At 46.3% G+C, this 12,886-nt stretch overlaps 1 protein-coding gene across 3 annotated transcripts in view; it reads left to right on the top strand.

The window, feature by feature from the left end:
- pcdh15b (protocadherin-related 15b) overlaps positions 1–12,886 on the top strand; it is a 310,069-nt gene that overhangs the window by 257,658 nt on the left and 39,525 nt on the right. For all 3 annotated transcript variants that reach the window (XM_089121979.1, XM_089121980.1, XM_089121981.1), the window contains one exon: positions 12,419–12,528. In XM_089121979.1, the coding sequence (XP_088978105.1) occupies positions 12,419–12,528 (110 nt within the window). The remainder of the gene's footprint in view (positions 1–12,418; positions 12,529–12,886) is intronic.

Genomic DNA, 12,886 nt, shown 5'->3' with positions numbered 1-12,886 from the left:
TGATTCGATTTCGATTACGATTCGATTCAATATCGATTATTTTGGATATCAGTTACAATAAATGCCAATTTTTCTCAAGGGAATCTAATCTCTTAACTAATGCTGTAAACTGTGGAAGTCTAGTTGTAGCCTACTAGGGTTCATTAGCCTAATATGAAGGTAATAATGAATGAATCACTTAAATTACACTTTTATTTATTTTTATAATAAGAAGATTATATGAAATATAAACATTTAAATGGTGGCTGTCATAAAAACTTGCCAGATTTATTCAAATATGCATTACATATTGAAGAACATTAAGATTATAATAGATATGTAATATGGTGTATATATTTAGCAAAATGTTCCTTTCTACAGTTAATTTCTCAAGCTGACTAACAAGTTTATGTAGGTTTTCTGAGGTAAATATGACGATGAAATTGATTACAAGCTGTTTAACTGACGTCTTTCCACGGTTGAAACGCTGATTGAGCGAATCAATGTGACATGATACGGATTTGTATAATGTACTATATCTTTTAATACACTTTCAGATGCTCATTCATGTTTATTTCGCGCTGTAACTGGTATTATTTACCCGGAAGAGAGATCAGCGCTGCTGCTTCTCTGGAGTCGTGTTGTTTTGGGCTGATCCCTTCACCTTTCTCATGATCATCCTTACCCTATGAGCCCAAATCTTGCATGGAGCTACAGACCGAGGGCGATTGATGGTTATTCTGTATTTCTTCAATTTCCAAATAATGGCACCAACAGTTGTCTCCTTCTCACAAAGCTTCTTCCGGATGGTCTCATAGCCCATTCCAGCCTTGTGCAGGTCTACAATCTGGTCCCTGGTGTCCTTTGACAGCTCTTTGGTCTTGCCTATGGTGGTGGAGAGGTTATAATGGAACATACAGATTATGTTATTTGTACACATTACAAGCTGACATTAGGAGTACTTTCTTAAAGTGACTGGACTCAAAGTGGGCACATAACCAATCTGTGGGAGGCTGGATTATTGCTGGTTGGTAGTGGATCAAATACGTTTCTTCACTCTATCAAATGCCAATCAATTTATAACCTTTAATGTGTTTTTTTTTTTCGGTTGATATTCTGCCTCTATCCATTAAAATACAGTAAATTTACCACAAAAATGATAGGCTCTTCATTTGTTTTGTAAGTGGGCAAACTTACAAAATCATCAGTATCAAGTATTATCACTGCTATACACTCTTAAAAATAAAGGATATTTGTTGGCATTGATCACATTTACATGCACACCAGTACACTGATAACAAAAAGCCACTTATTGCAATAACCTGTTGTCCTGGTTTACATGCAAACCATTAACCCCGACAACGCAAGTAATCCGTATTTACAAGACTTTATCAGGTTATTTCCCAGTCATGACGTCAAAACGTAATAATAAACAGATGCAGCATTTTTGACTGTATACCATGTTCCCTTTCGTAGTCACTTCGAGTTACGTCAGAAGTGACGGAGATTGGGGGTTTCGCATAGAAAGCCAATCCTCTTCGAGTATTTAAACACGAGCCAATGGCATGCAATGCCTTGGGGCTGCGGAATTTTGCATAGCGTACTCCGCCCTACTCCGTGAGTATAAAAGGAGGAAGTGAACGCAACCGCAGTATGTTTTCGCTTCGGAGCCAAGAGAACCTCTTCACTCCTGAAAGCACTGTTCAAGACTCTTCGAGACGAGCGTCCTCTTCAGTGTTGGTGTGACGGCGGTACCCAGCGAGATTCTGCATCGCCTGCGATCTGAGCAGTGGTCTGCCAGACTTTGCGCTTCTCCCTGGTCGCTTCAGCGCTGAAAGAGTGAATTTCCTCCTCTCATTGAAAGAGCTGCACGCGCACGTCTTTTTAAAGCTCTTCTGGGTGTGATTGATTTCTGTCGTCATCTGATGGTCACGATCGCTGCTTTGTATGCCTGGGCATTTCAGCATGCAGCAGCAGCGTTCGTGGATGACTCATTTTCCTTCTGTGGGAACATGACCATCTCTACACTGAGGTCGAGACTCAATGATCTCACTTGAGTGAGAGTCCCGGTCCCCCCCGCTCGATCGGTTTCCTCCATAGGGGGCCCGTCGACCCGGGGACCTGGTGATTTTACGGTGATGGTGTGGGATAAAGCCCCGACGATTCCTCGGGCCACACCTCCCGCCTCAGTGCGAGAGCCAGCGAGCGTTAGTTCGATTCAGTCGGTTGCTTCTTCGGTGGCACCGGCTGCTTCGGGCAGCGCTCCAGATGATGATGCGATGTCGATCACAGCATCACTAGGCGGGCTTGACTCCTCGGGAAGTGAGGATGCGGCCGCGTTGCCTCCCTCGGGAGCGTCAGCGCCGCCGTGTCTGATCCCGCGATGATGGCCGTGCTATCTCGGGCGTCCGTGAGCATCGGGTGGGGGTGGAACTCCGCCCCATCCCGATCTCTCGCGGCTGAATAATTGGTTTTTGGGTAACGCTGCCGCCTTACGGCCACGGCCAACCCCAATTTCCTTTTTTCCCCGAGTTGCATGCGGAACTGACACGCACTAAAAAATAAATAAATAAATAAAAAAGAAAATAAAAAAGCGTGCTTAGTTCCCCGCCCTTCCTCCCCTCGGCGATGCGGCTGTCTGTGGGTACGCTGGGGCTCCCCCGGTCAACCGGCGGTTGCTCTCAGATGTCCCTCCAAAGCCTATGGGTTCTCGTCGTCTATGGCGGCGCGATTCTGTAGAGCGGCGGGACAGGCAGCCTCCGCCCTGCATATGATGAGCACCTACAAAGCTAGCTGCTCAGGAATGTGCACGAGGAGGTGACGGACCAAGCGAGCTGCGAGCCTGTCGCCTACCTTGTCCTTAAACGGGTCACGGAGGCGGTCGCTCGCTCCCTTGGTCAGGTGATGCCCACCGCTGTGGTCCAGGAGCATCATAATGTTCGGCGGTGCGGTCCAGGACTTTGCCCAGCACTTCTCGACCGCCTAGGAGCAGACGAAGGCGGTTTCTCTGCCCCGACGGCCAGCTGCTGCCTCCAACCAGCCGTCGGCTCGGACGCCTCCGCCAGCTCGCCGCCGAGGACGCCCCCCTGCGGCTCCCTTCCCTCCCACGCGGCCCCAGCAGCAGCCTTCAGCCGGTTCGCGTCGCGGAGGAGGCCACAGGTAAGCGTCCCAAGAAAAGAGCCCCCCCTCAGGCCGCGTGCCCCGCTAGACGCCAGGCGAAGCGATGTTCCTGAGGCGGGCCGCTCAGTGATAGTGTCATGGTTTTTCTCAGGAGGCGGTGGCAGGGCCCCTCCTTCCCCGGTGGAGGGCCGGTGGAGAATCTTTTGTTCTAGCTAGCTCCCTGAGCTGGTTGAGGAAAAGCTGACACTGTCATTGAGCACACAGACTGGAATGAGCGCGCACGACGTCCAGTGCGTCGCCCCGTTCATTCCTCTCTGTCTCGGAGGGCGCGGAAGGGTGCGTGTGTCGTCCCCGGGCTACGCCAATCCCTTCCCCCTCTGTCGCCAGACCCCCGGCAGAACAGACCCCCGTGGAACGCTCTGCCTTCCCTGGTCTCTTCTGTCGGGGAGCGGGTTTCGACGGTGCATCCGGACGGGGTAACTCCTGCACGCATGCCGGTCGACCCGCCTCGCTGCCCCTCCGGGGGGACGTCTGTGGTTCGCATGACCCCGTTGGCTCACTTCCTGAAAGCCTGGCTAGCGCTTCCCGGGGTTCCCGCTGGGTCATCAGAACGATCGGATTCGGCTACGCGATTCAGTTCGCACGGTCTCTTCCCCGCTTCAGGGGAGTTCGCTCCACGATGGTTGGTGGCAATGCCCCAGTCTTGAGAGCGGAGATTGCGACCCTGCTGGCGAAGGGTGCAATCGAGACGGTCCCTCCAGCCGAGGTGAGGTCCGGGCTTTACAGCCCCTACTTCATTGTCCCCAAGAAAGACCGGTGGGTTACGACCGATCCTGGACCTGCGCATTTTGAACCGTTCTCTCCATCGACTACCGTTCAAAATGCTCACGGCCAAACGCATTTTCGAATGTGTTCGGTATCAGGATTGGTTTGCAGCGATCGACCTGAAGGACGCGTACTTCCATGTCTCCATTCTCCCTCGACACAGACCGTTTCTTCGGTTTGCCTTCGAGGGCCAGGCATATCAGTACGCCGTTCTCCCATTCGGGTTAGCTCTGTCCCCTCGCGTCTTCACGAAGATCGTCGAGGCAGCCCTTGTTCCCCTTCGCGAACACGGGGTTCGCATCCTGAACTATCTCGACGACTGGCTGTTACTAGCACACTCTCGAGCTCAGGTTTGCGAACACAGAGACCTGGTGCTACGGCACCTAGCCCGTCTGGGCCTTCGGGTCAACCGGGAAAAGAGCAAACTTTGCCCCGTGCAGAGGATCTCTTTTCTCGGCATGGAGATAGACTCGGTCGCCATGTCCGCGCAGCTCACGAACGAGCGCGCGCACTCACTGCTGGCTTGTCTTCGACAGTTCGAGGGCAAGAGTGCGGTTCCACTGAAACTATTTCAGAGGCTCCTGGGGCATATGGCATCCGCGGCCGCGGCAACGCCGCTCGGTTTGCTTCATATGAGACCGCTTCAGCTGTGGCTTCGCGATCGAGTCCCGAGGTGGGCATGGCATCGCGGCTCGCTCCGAGTTCCAGTTCCTCCGACGTGCCGCCGATCCTTCTTCCCGTGGTCGAACCTCAGCTTTTTACGGACAGGGTCCCTATTCAGCGAGTTTCCAGGCATCTCGTTGTCTCCACGGATGCGTCTACCACGGGTTGGGGTGCCATGTGCAATGGGCATGCAGCCGCCGGTTCCTGGACAGGAGCCCAGCGCCTCATGCACATCAATTGCCTCGAGCTGTTGGCAGTACGGCTCGCCCGGCACCGCTTCCGAGCGTGCTCTAGGGCCAGCATGTGCTTGTCCGCTCAGACAACACTACGGCAGTAGCGTACATCAACCACCAGGGGGGGTCTACGCTCGCGCCGGTTGTCGCAGCTCGCCCGCCACCTCTTGATATGGAGTCAGAAGCACCTGAGGTCCCTTCGTGCAGTTACATTCCTGGAGACCGGAACCGGGCAGCCGACGAGCTGTCCCGGGCCCGTTCCATCTCCGGCGAATGGCGACTCCATCCCCAGTCGGTCCAGCTGATTTGGGACCAGTTCGGGGAGGCACAGTTAGACCTGTTCGCCTCTCGGGACTCGTCCCACTGCGCCCAGTTTATTCTCTGACCCGCGGCTCTCTCGGCTCGGATGCGCTGGCGCACAGCTGGCCACGGGGCCCACGCAAGTGTGCGTTCCCCCAGTGAGCCTCCTTGCACGGGTGTTGTGCAAGATCAAGGAGGACGAGGAGCAGGTCTTGCTGGTAGCCCCCTACTGGCCCACCAAGACGTGGTTCTCCGAACTCTTGCTCCTCGCGATAGCACCTCCTTGGCCTATTCCTCTGAGACCGGACCTACTCTCTCAGAGACGGGGCACTCTGTGGCACCCTCGTCCCGATCTTGGAGGCTGCACGTGTGGCTCAAGGACGGGACGAGGCAGGTTTGAGTTCGCTGCCACCTGCGGTGGCGGCAACCATCACTTCCGCAAGAGCGTCGTCCACGTGACACCTTTATGCGTTGAAGTGAAACCTCTTCGTCAATTGGTGTTCTTCTCGCTGAGAAGACCCCCGGAGATGTTCGATCGGAGTCATGCTTCCTTCCTGCAAGAGGGGTTGGAGCGCAGGCTGTCGCCCTCCACCCTTTGGATTTAGGTCGCGGCCATTGCCGCGTCTCATGATGCAGTGAAAGGTAAGTCTATGGGAAGCATGACCTGGTCATCAGGTTCCTGAGGGGAGTGAGGGGGCTAAATCCGCCTCCCTCCCCTCCTGCCCTCTGGGGACCTCTCAGTAGACCTGGGTGCTCTGCAGAGGCCTCCCCTGGAGCCTTTGCAGTCGGTAGAGTTTTTGCCCTGTCCTATGTGACAGCACTCCTGATTGCATTGGTATCCATCAGGAGAGTAAGGGACCTGCACGCACTCTCTGTTGACGAAGTGTGCCTGGAGTTCGGGCCGGCTTACTCTCACGTATTCCTGAGACCCCGGCCTGGATATATGCCCAAGGTTCCTACCACTCCCCTCCGGGACCTGGTGGTGAACCTGCAAGCGCTGCCCCTGGAGGAGGCAGACCCAGCCTTGGCACTGCTCTGTCCGGTACGTGCTCTCCGCACCTATGTCGACAGAACGCAGTGTTTCAGGACCTCAGACCAGCTCTTTGTCTGTCATGGGGGGAGCCAGAAGGGAAGGGCTCTCTCAAAGCAACGGCTGTCCCACTGGATAGTGGATGCCATTGCTTTGTCTTACCAGCAGCAAGGCCTTCCGTGCCCCCTTGGTGTGACGGCCCATTCCACTCGGAGTGTAGCCTCCTCTTGGGCTTTAGCGCACGGCGCCTCGCTAACAGACATCTGCAGAGCTGCAGGCTGGGCGACACCCAACACCTTCGCCAGATTCTATAATCTGCGAATTGAGCCGGTATCCTCTCACGTACTCGTTTCGGCCAGTTCTGGATCCGCTCAGGTGTCTTCGCTTGCTCGCCACTCCACTCCCCGGACTGGATAAGTGCGATATTTCCTCAGTTCTTCCATTGAAGTCTTGAGTCCTCCAGCACCGACGATGCGGGCACCACTGCTGTTGCTCTGGATGCTGGCTAGGTGCCTCCATGCGCACGGTTCCCCTTGGTAACCGTCTCATGTGTATTATCCACTGTAAGCCTCTCTGAGCATGTGTCTTCCCTTGGCAAGCCATCTGCCACCCCTGGAGTTGAAATTAGTAGCCACCTGCGGTTGGTACTCCAGTGTTCCATATGTGTTCCTATGTGGCCATATGTGTTCGTAAGTCCTCCCTTCGGTAGGCAGCTAGTAGCATGTCCCTTCCGGGATATGTTTCCCAGTGTACCTTGGTAATCCTGTGTCAAAGTCGGATCCCCCAAAAAAAAAAAAAAAAAAAGAGGTAAGGCTCGGGGGTCCAGACTTTCGCAGGGCACTGGAAGACAGCTTGAAGATGGCGTGATGGCACTGACCCCCAATCTCCGTCACTTCTGACGTAACTCGAAGTGACTACGAAAGGGAACGTCTCGGTTACGTATGTAACCCTCGTTCCCTGAGTAGGGAACGGAGACGTTACGTCTCCCTGCCACTTCTGCTGTATCGCTGGGTAGATGCCGAGTTCAGTCTTGGCTCCTCAGCGAAGACATACTGCGGTTGCGTTCACTTCCTCCTTTTATACTCACGGAGTAGGGCGGAGTACGCTATGCAAAATTCCGCAGCCCCAAGGCATTGCATGCCATTGGCTCGTGTTTAAATACTCGAAGAGGATTGGCTTTCTATGCGAAACCCCCAATCTCCGTCACTTCTGACGTAACGTCTCCGTTCCCTACTCAGGGAACGAGGGTTACATACGTAACCGAGACGTTTTCTGCTGCTGCATGAGATGGGAGCACTTTTATAATTTTTTTTTTGGGTCAAGAAAGAGTCCGAGTTTGATTTATATATTTCCTCCTCAATACTGCAAAATACTCGCTCTCTCTTGATGCACGTAAATCCACATTAAGGACACATTCCTGTCACATATCACACATGCACACTTCAGTAAGCCGTCAGAAAGCAGGTTAATGCATTTACATGATGGGTGAAATTATGAAAAATTATAGCTGTGACGATCGGTTTATACTTCAGCCGGGTTATCGGGTTATCTTGTTGCAAAAAGGGGTTAAAGAATAAAATGTTTATTTTTTATTAACTAATCACTGAAAAGTTCTTTGGGAAGCCAAAGTTGGTTCTTCTATAGCATCTCTGTTTAAATATATATATATATATATATATATATAAACCTATTTTGAAACCTTTATTTATTCATAAGAGTGTATGTGCCAAAAATATGCAGGTACATTTGACAAACTGTTAATTATCATTCATCAATATTCACCAGCATGCGCCTTTCTGGAGCTAATAGAGTCCAAAATCTAATTTATACTGTTTTAATAACTAATATTGAGGTAAAACAAAAGGAAGCACACAGAATTTACTAATTACACTCACCAGAGGGCTTTTAGATTGCACACACATATAAAATTGTTAATTAAGGAATATTAACAACCGTATTGACAGGAAAAAATTGTAAACCCTTGCTGCCCTTGGCTGGTTAACTTTAGTAGCTTAATATGCTATTTAAAAATTATCATTAACATGAAGTTCTACAAGGCTACATTTATTTGACACCGTGATATTAAGAAATTTCATTCGAATATAAAATAACTGTTTTAATACGTTTCTAGATGTAATTTATTCTTGTGATGGCAAAACTTAATTTTCCACATCATTACTCCAATCTTCGGTGTCACGTGATCCTTAAAAAAATGATTTTGACATTACTGTTGTTGAAAGTTGAAAACAGTTGAAAACAGTTGTGCCGCTTAATATTTTTATTTTTTTTTTTTTTTTTGTGGAAACGGATACATTTTATTTAGGATTAGTAATTATTATTATTAATAAAAAGTTCAAAGAACAGAATTGTTTTGATAATGTAACCTTTGAAAAATTTAATGCATCCTTGATGAATAAAAGCATTCATTTGTTCTAGCGAAAATGACAAGCAAATGACAGGAATAAAAAATGAGTACACAAGAGTATACAAGGAAGCGTTGGTTGTTAGTCAGCATCACATCAGCTCCAGACAAACAATGACACTTAAAATTGCAACACAGGCTCATTGGAAAAACTTTCCTGTATCAACATTTTTTCAGAACACAAAATACGTACATAGCACTGCAGTTTTAAAAAAAACTGTAGGCTTTAAAACAGCAAGCACTTTTAGCACTTTTTACCTATACTTTTTGATTTGTAAACAAATATATTTTAGGGTTTGTATCACTTCTGCAGTAGCTCAATTGGTGAAGAATAGCACTTCTGTTGTGATTTGCTCAGGTTTGAATCCCGTGAAAGACGAATCACGATAAAAGAGCTCAAAGTTCAAAATCAAACTAAATTGTCATGTTTGCGATTGTAATGTCTCTCAGCCATCTCTCTTTCTACAGTCAAATCTCCATCTTGCTCACTCTCTCTCTCGTTTGATTACACGTGGAACGAGCTTATTATATGCAAGTATTACTATTTTAAGAATTATTATTATATGCAAACAGCGGGGAACTCTGTATATTCGTGCAGTTTGTGCACGTGCCAAAAAAATATATTCCGATTTGAAGTTTGTGACAAATAAACGCGCACATCAACCTGATCACGTTTAGCGTTCATGTGAACACTACGTTCAGGTTAATCAATCGGAGTGAATTTAGTCCGATTGAAACACAAGTTGTGCGTGCAAACATAGCCACTTTCTCTCATATCCACATTGACTCCTAAACCATTTTACATGATTATTTTATTAAATACAATTTTATATCTAAAAATATTTAATTTTTGTTAATTTTATTTTTTTTATAGTCCAAATTGTGCTTTTCTCACTCACTGGCACTGAAATATGTCTCGTAGTCAAATGTATGTTTGTTCTGAAGAGGCAACAGCTGATATCAAACATATGTTTCATTATGAATCAGTTCTGCTGTTGGGTTCATTGGAGGTGAAGATCTGTTCAGTCTCACACTCACATTCCATTAACACTCTTTATTCTGCTTAGTTTAGCAAATGTGTAGGATGCCCAATTAACACTGTGATCTGGTTAACTTCTTGATTGATTAAATTCCTTTGAATATTTTGTCTTGGTAATTATAGACCTGAATCTATTTTAGCTCAAATTGATTGAATTTATTTTATGAAATTAAACTGTATGCTGTCCACACTTCCAACAGATCCAAAATGTGAAACAATCATGCTGACTGGCAATTGATTTTCTGTCAGACCTATATGTGTAAATGTAATTCTGTTTGATAGTGCTGAATAGCCTACAGTCCATTTCAAGGAGCAAAAGTGAACCATTTAGATTATCAGTAGATTCTGTAAAATGCGGTTTTGCAGTTCCAGTAGTTCTTGAAACTCAAGCCACGGTTTTAACTGGCCATTTCACAATCTCAGGGTTTTATTCTGTGCTTTCAAACATTGCTTGTAGCTCAGTTGAGTAAAGTGCTAGCAATGCCAAGGTCATGTTCAAATCTAAGGAAATGCTAAAATACTGATATACAGAAATTAGTTTATTACGAAGCCCCCTAGTCCCACTTTGGCAAAAAAAAAAAAAAAAAAAAAAAAAAAAAATTATAACTATCTCGTGGCCTCAAGATGATACCTCTATCTTGAGGCCACGAGTTACTATCTTGAGGCCACGAGATAGTATCTTGAGGCCACGAGTTACTATCTTGAGGCCACAAGTTACTATCTTGAGGCAACGAGTTAGTATCTTGAGGCCACGAGTTACTATCTTTAGGCCACGAGTTAGTATCTTGAGGCCACGAGATAGTATCTTGAGGCCACGAGTTACTATCTTGAGGCCACGAGTTACTATCTTGAGGCCACAAATTACTATCTTGAGGCCACGAGATAGTATCTTGAGGCCACGAGTTACTATCTTGAGGCCGCGAGTTACTATCTTGAGGCCACGAGTTGGTATCTTGAGGCCACAAGTTACTATCTTGATGCCACGAGTTGGTATCTTGAGGCCACAAGTTACTATCTTGAGGCCAAGAGTTAGTATCTTGAGGCCACGAGTTACTATCTTGAGGCCACGAGTTAATTTCTTGAGGCCACGAGTTAGTATCTTGAGGCCACAAATTACTATCTTGAGGCCACGAGTTAGTATCTTGAGGCCACGAGTTACTATCTTGAGGCCACGAGTTACTATCTTGAGGCCACAAGTTACTATCTTGAGGCCACGAGTTACTATCTTGAGGCCACGAGTTAGTATCTTGAGGCCACGAGTTACTATCTTGAGGCCACGAGATAGTATCTTGAGGCCACGAGTTACTATCTTGAGGCCACGAGTTAGTATCTTGAGGCCACGAGTTAGTATCTTGAGGCCACGAGTTAGTATCTTGAGGCCACAAATTACTATCTTGAGGCCACGAGTTAGTATCTCGAGGCCACAAGTTACTATCTTGAGGCCACGAGTTACTATCTTGAGGCCACGAGTTACTATCTTGAGGCCACGAGTTAGTATCTTGAGGCCACGAGTTACTATCTTGAGGCCACGAGATAGTATCTTGAGGCCACAAGATAGTTATAATTATTTTTTGCCAAAGTGGGACTAGGGGGGCTCCGTAGTTTATACCTTTAAATATTGTTAATTTTTCAGCATCACTAATCCAGTCTTCCCATGATCCTTCAGAAAGCATTCTAATATGCTGATCTGCTACTCAAGAAACATTTCTTATTATTATCAACGACAAAAGCTTATTTTGCTTAATATTTGTCTGGAAACCGGGATACATTTCTTAGTGAATTCTTTTAACATCCCCCTGTGGTGAAGATCGAGGTTTTAATATTGTTTATATGTCTATGTGTTGTTTTTAATATGCTTAAAGCAAACTATGTGCAAATTCATAAGGCAACAGAGTATTGCTGAGTATTTTCTCCTTAAACCTGCAGTGAACGAAAGACAGTTCCAAAAACTTGATTTGAAATCGTTGGTGTTTCTGGCATCACAAACCTCCTTGTAACCAATCAAGACAACATTTTATCCTCAACAAGTACTCTATGAGCTGGTGTAAGTTAGTGGAGGCGAGGCTTATTTCCATATTCATATAACCGCATATAGGCAAGGGTATAGAGTTAATCAAATAATTTTAAGGCATGACATGTTTTTCCCCAAGGAAAAAACACAAAGATGAGTTTTAAGGGATAATAAAATGATTGTCTACAGGGGGACTTTAAGAATGGAAAGTTCAAAATAACAACAATTGTTGAACAGCATCCTTCCTGAATAAAATGTGTTCTTTAATGTAGCATATTTTGCCAAAAATAAATGAAATATTGCTTCTTTCTGAGACTACGTCCATTTCCCCCTTTCTAGACTTTATGGGTGGAGCTTGTTCATTGTCAGCTCCTTCTCTATGCACCTAATGGGTGGAGTTATATTAAGGGATAGGATTATGACCATCAAGCTCCACCCATTATATCCAACCCATTGGCTCTGCAGTGAGCAGCCTCTCAGCTAATTTGGCACTTTTCGCTATATCTATCTATCTATCTATCTATCTATCTATCTATCTATCTATCTATCTATCTATCTATCTATCTATCTATCTATCTATCTATCTATCTATCTATCTATCTATCTATCTATCTATATATATATATATATATATATATATATATATATATACTGTATATATAGCTATATTTCTGATGAAAGAAAACTCAAAAGAAAAGCTAAAACTCATTCTAATGCAGCGGAACGACCCTCCAGAACCATTATATTATGCACGATTTGTGATACATTATTAATGCAGTGCACTGTGTATGTGCAGGTTCTCTCCCGTCAGCGAGAACGCTCCCGTGGGAACGGTCACAGGAATCATCTTGGCGGCTGCCATAAACCAGACCATCGTCTATTCCATCATCGAAGGAAATGAAGGCGGTGAGCACTTACCGGATTTGTATAATTTGTTTAGTGAATCAAGTGCTAAAATGATGCAGAAATGGCATGCAATTAAATGCTCAATGGCAGTTCTCATACACACTAGCCCTTTCAGTATATACTTCAACCAGAACATGGTTTATCCCTTCACCAGTAACTTCAGTGAAAAAAAAAAAAAAATATAGACAAGATTGCGCGAAATGTCACACTGGTCTTTTATGAGCTGGATATTATTGTATTGTAATAAATTATAGTTTGTAAGACATCAAGCATGGGATAATGACAGCCCACACACTCCTAGACGTCATTTCGTTGGTGGCTGTCAACTGCAAGTTATCAAAAGCTCCATGAAAGAAGT

Source organism: Pimephales promelas, chromosome 17 (assembly GCF_988280905.1).
Source record: "Pimephales promelas chromosome 17, fPimPro1.hap1.1, whole genome shotgun sequence".
In the NCBI taxonomy this organism is placed as follows: Eukaryota; Metazoa; Chordata; class Actinopteri; order Cypriniformes; family Leuciscidae; genus Pimephales; species Pimephales promelas.
Note: the sequence above shows the minus strand (reverse complement) of the source record. Positions and strands in the feature narration are given on the sequence as shown.